The sequence below is a fragment of the Etheostoma cragini genome, chromosome 7, assembly GCF_013103735.1.
Source record: "Etheostoma cragini isolate CJK2018 chromosome 7, CSU_Ecrag_1.0, whole genome shotgun sequence".
Lineage (NCBI taxonomy): Eukaryota > Metazoa > Chordata > Actinopteri > Perciformes > Percidae > Etheostoma > Etheostoma cragini.
The window spans coordinates 1443687-1446046 of NC_048413.1; the positions used below are offsets into that span (position 1 = coordinate 1443687).

A 2360-nucleotide genomic window follows, 5' to 3' on the forward strand; every position below is an offset into this window, starting at 1 on the left:
GCTGATATAAGAGTTATGCTGTGATAAGATAAGGCTTGCAGTGCATGGATACATTAGGCTATATTTCTATTAAACAATGCATTTAACAACATTTTGATTTGTCTTACAGAAGCTATATTGACAATTAAATGATATCCAGTCATGATGCGCTACAGTAAAGAGAACAAAGGGTGACGTCAGAGAAACAGATGAGCTACCTCATTTACTCCCTTTCTCTTATACACTCAAACAACAACCCTGGAAATCAAATGTAAAACGGTACTCACCATGATGGCTTGTCAGTATTATGCAATGTAATGAGACAAGTCGGAGGAGTGTTCGTGTCTGAGGGGGTGCAGTGTTTGAGCCTGCTCTACTGATGCACCACACTCACATACTCTGCCTCGTGAGGAGAACAGCTGAAGTGCACAAATTAAATAAATATAGAAAAACTCCTACTCATTCTGCCGCAGTAACTGTTTCACGCCCAGAACCAGAACAACAAGATGGGCCTGCTGTACCTGAGGCAGGAGGACTGTATATGGGTTGATGGGTGTGGGGTGGTGTTAAAACACACAAATGGTTGTCTGCGTCTTTATTTGTAACTTGTACGGCATCATTTGAACAAAGCATTTTTCACTGGAAATCCATTTTTGAATCTCAACTGCTTTGTGTGGATTTTTTAGTGTTGTGTCACACACAATTTGTATCATGCAAAGAGGACAAGTGCTCTCCAGGAGGTGCTTTTATTTTTCTTCTTCTTTCTAGTATAGAGACAGAGCGCTAGGGATGGCCAAATGAAGCTCCGTGAAGCAGTGTCTTTATTTTCGGAGCCGACTAGATGGCGCTCGTGGTTTTAAGAGAAAAGCCCAAGGCGTTGCGGCTCAGTGCATTCTCCACCCTTTGTTCAACAGAGAGCGCTATCTAGTGGGCTCAGAAAAGAAAGACACTGGTTCACAAAGCTTCATTTGGCCATCACTACAGAGCGCATTTAAGCCCCCCCCCCCCCCCCCCCCCCCCCCCCCCCCCCCCCCCCCCCCCCCATTGGAGGGAAAAACAACTCTCTGCTCTCTGTTGAAGATGCGTGAAGGTTTCTTTCTTGTCATTTTTGTCTGCTAGCAAAACAACAGACATTCAAATCAACTAATGTAAAGAACCATACTGTAATGTCTTTATGCAAACTGAATTTGCCAAAAATCTATTCAGACTGTTATTTGAGTTTTTTTTGTTTTGTTCATCAGACACCAAAAATGGAAATTATTCACTACTGATTCGAAAAGAAAATAGAAAAAAAAACCATGCTATTCAATTAATGTTTACTAGTAAGTTAGTCAGCACTGTAACTTTAACTCTTAAAGCAAAGTTGAAGTTATACAAGGCTACAAATTCTCAACAGATCGGTTGAGATTAACAAATACACTGATGTACAAATTATTATAAAAGAGTTACAAGCTGATTTTCTTTGTGCATTGTATTTTACAAACGGCGAATACTTTCGGGACTCTTCTGCCACCATACTTTGGATGTGAAACACTGCGACAGAATGAGGTTTTGATTTTTTGTGCGTAGTTCACCTGTTCCCCTCTCGAGGCAGAGCAGCCTATCTGAGTGGTGCACCAACAGATCAGCTTTATACACTGTACCCCCTCACACAAGATCACTCCTCCGGCTTGTCTTATTAATTGCATAACCTCCAGGAGCGATCATGGTGAGTACCATTTTATGTATTGCATCTCATTTCCAGGGTAGTTGTTTGAGAGTATAATAGAAGGGAAGTTTATGAGGTTGCCCATATTTTCTCTGACGTCACCCTCTGTTCCCTTTGCTGTAGTACACCATAGCTGGATCATTTTTGTCAATGAATTGCTCCTTATAGACAAATGAAAATGTTGTTGATGTTAATGCTTGATAGAAATGTTGCCTGATGTCGCCTTTCACAGCACTGCAGGCTGATGCCTAATCCTCTCCCAGCACAACTCTTATAATAAGCTTATAGCACCGCACTAAATTTGTCATCCTGATTTTAACACTCTTTTTGTAGCTTTGATATAAATATCTTTTTTTGGTGCATCTTGTTCAAAAGATTAATTTCAGTTAAATTATTCATCAAACTGACTGTCTTTAATAAACACATTTTTAGTCCTATACAATATAACTGTTTACTATTTACTGTAAAGAAAAGTGAATAATTATAGGAGGTATTATATTAGTGGCTTATTGGCTTTACTGTAGCGCATCATAGCTGGCTATGCTTAAGTTGTCAATATGGCTTCTGTTAGACAAATCTAAACGTTGTTAAATGTATTGTTTAATAGAAATATAGCCTAATGTATCCATGCACTGCAAGCCTTATCTTATCACAGCATAACTCTTATATCAGC

At 39.5% G+C, this 2360-nt stretch overlaps 1 protein-coding gene across 3 annotated transcripts in view; it reads left to right on the forward strand.

Annotated features, from left to right (window-relative positions):
- Nucleotides 1–2360, forward strand: part of LOC117947075 (tubulin alpha-1B chain-like) — a 29288-nt gene that overhangs the window by 13206 nt on the left and 13722 nt on the right. For 2 of the 3 annotated variants that reach the window (XM_034875661.1, XM_034875662.1), the window contains exon 1: nt 1450–1687. The exons of the other annotated variant lie outside the window; for it this stretch is intronic. In XM_034875661.1, the coding sequence (XP_034731552.1) occupies nt 1685–1687 (3 nt within the window). In that variant the 5' untranslated portion in view covers nt 1450–1684. Of the gene's footprint in view, nt 1–1449; nt 1688–2360 lie in introns of those variants that run through there. 3 annotated transcript variants of the gene reach the window in all.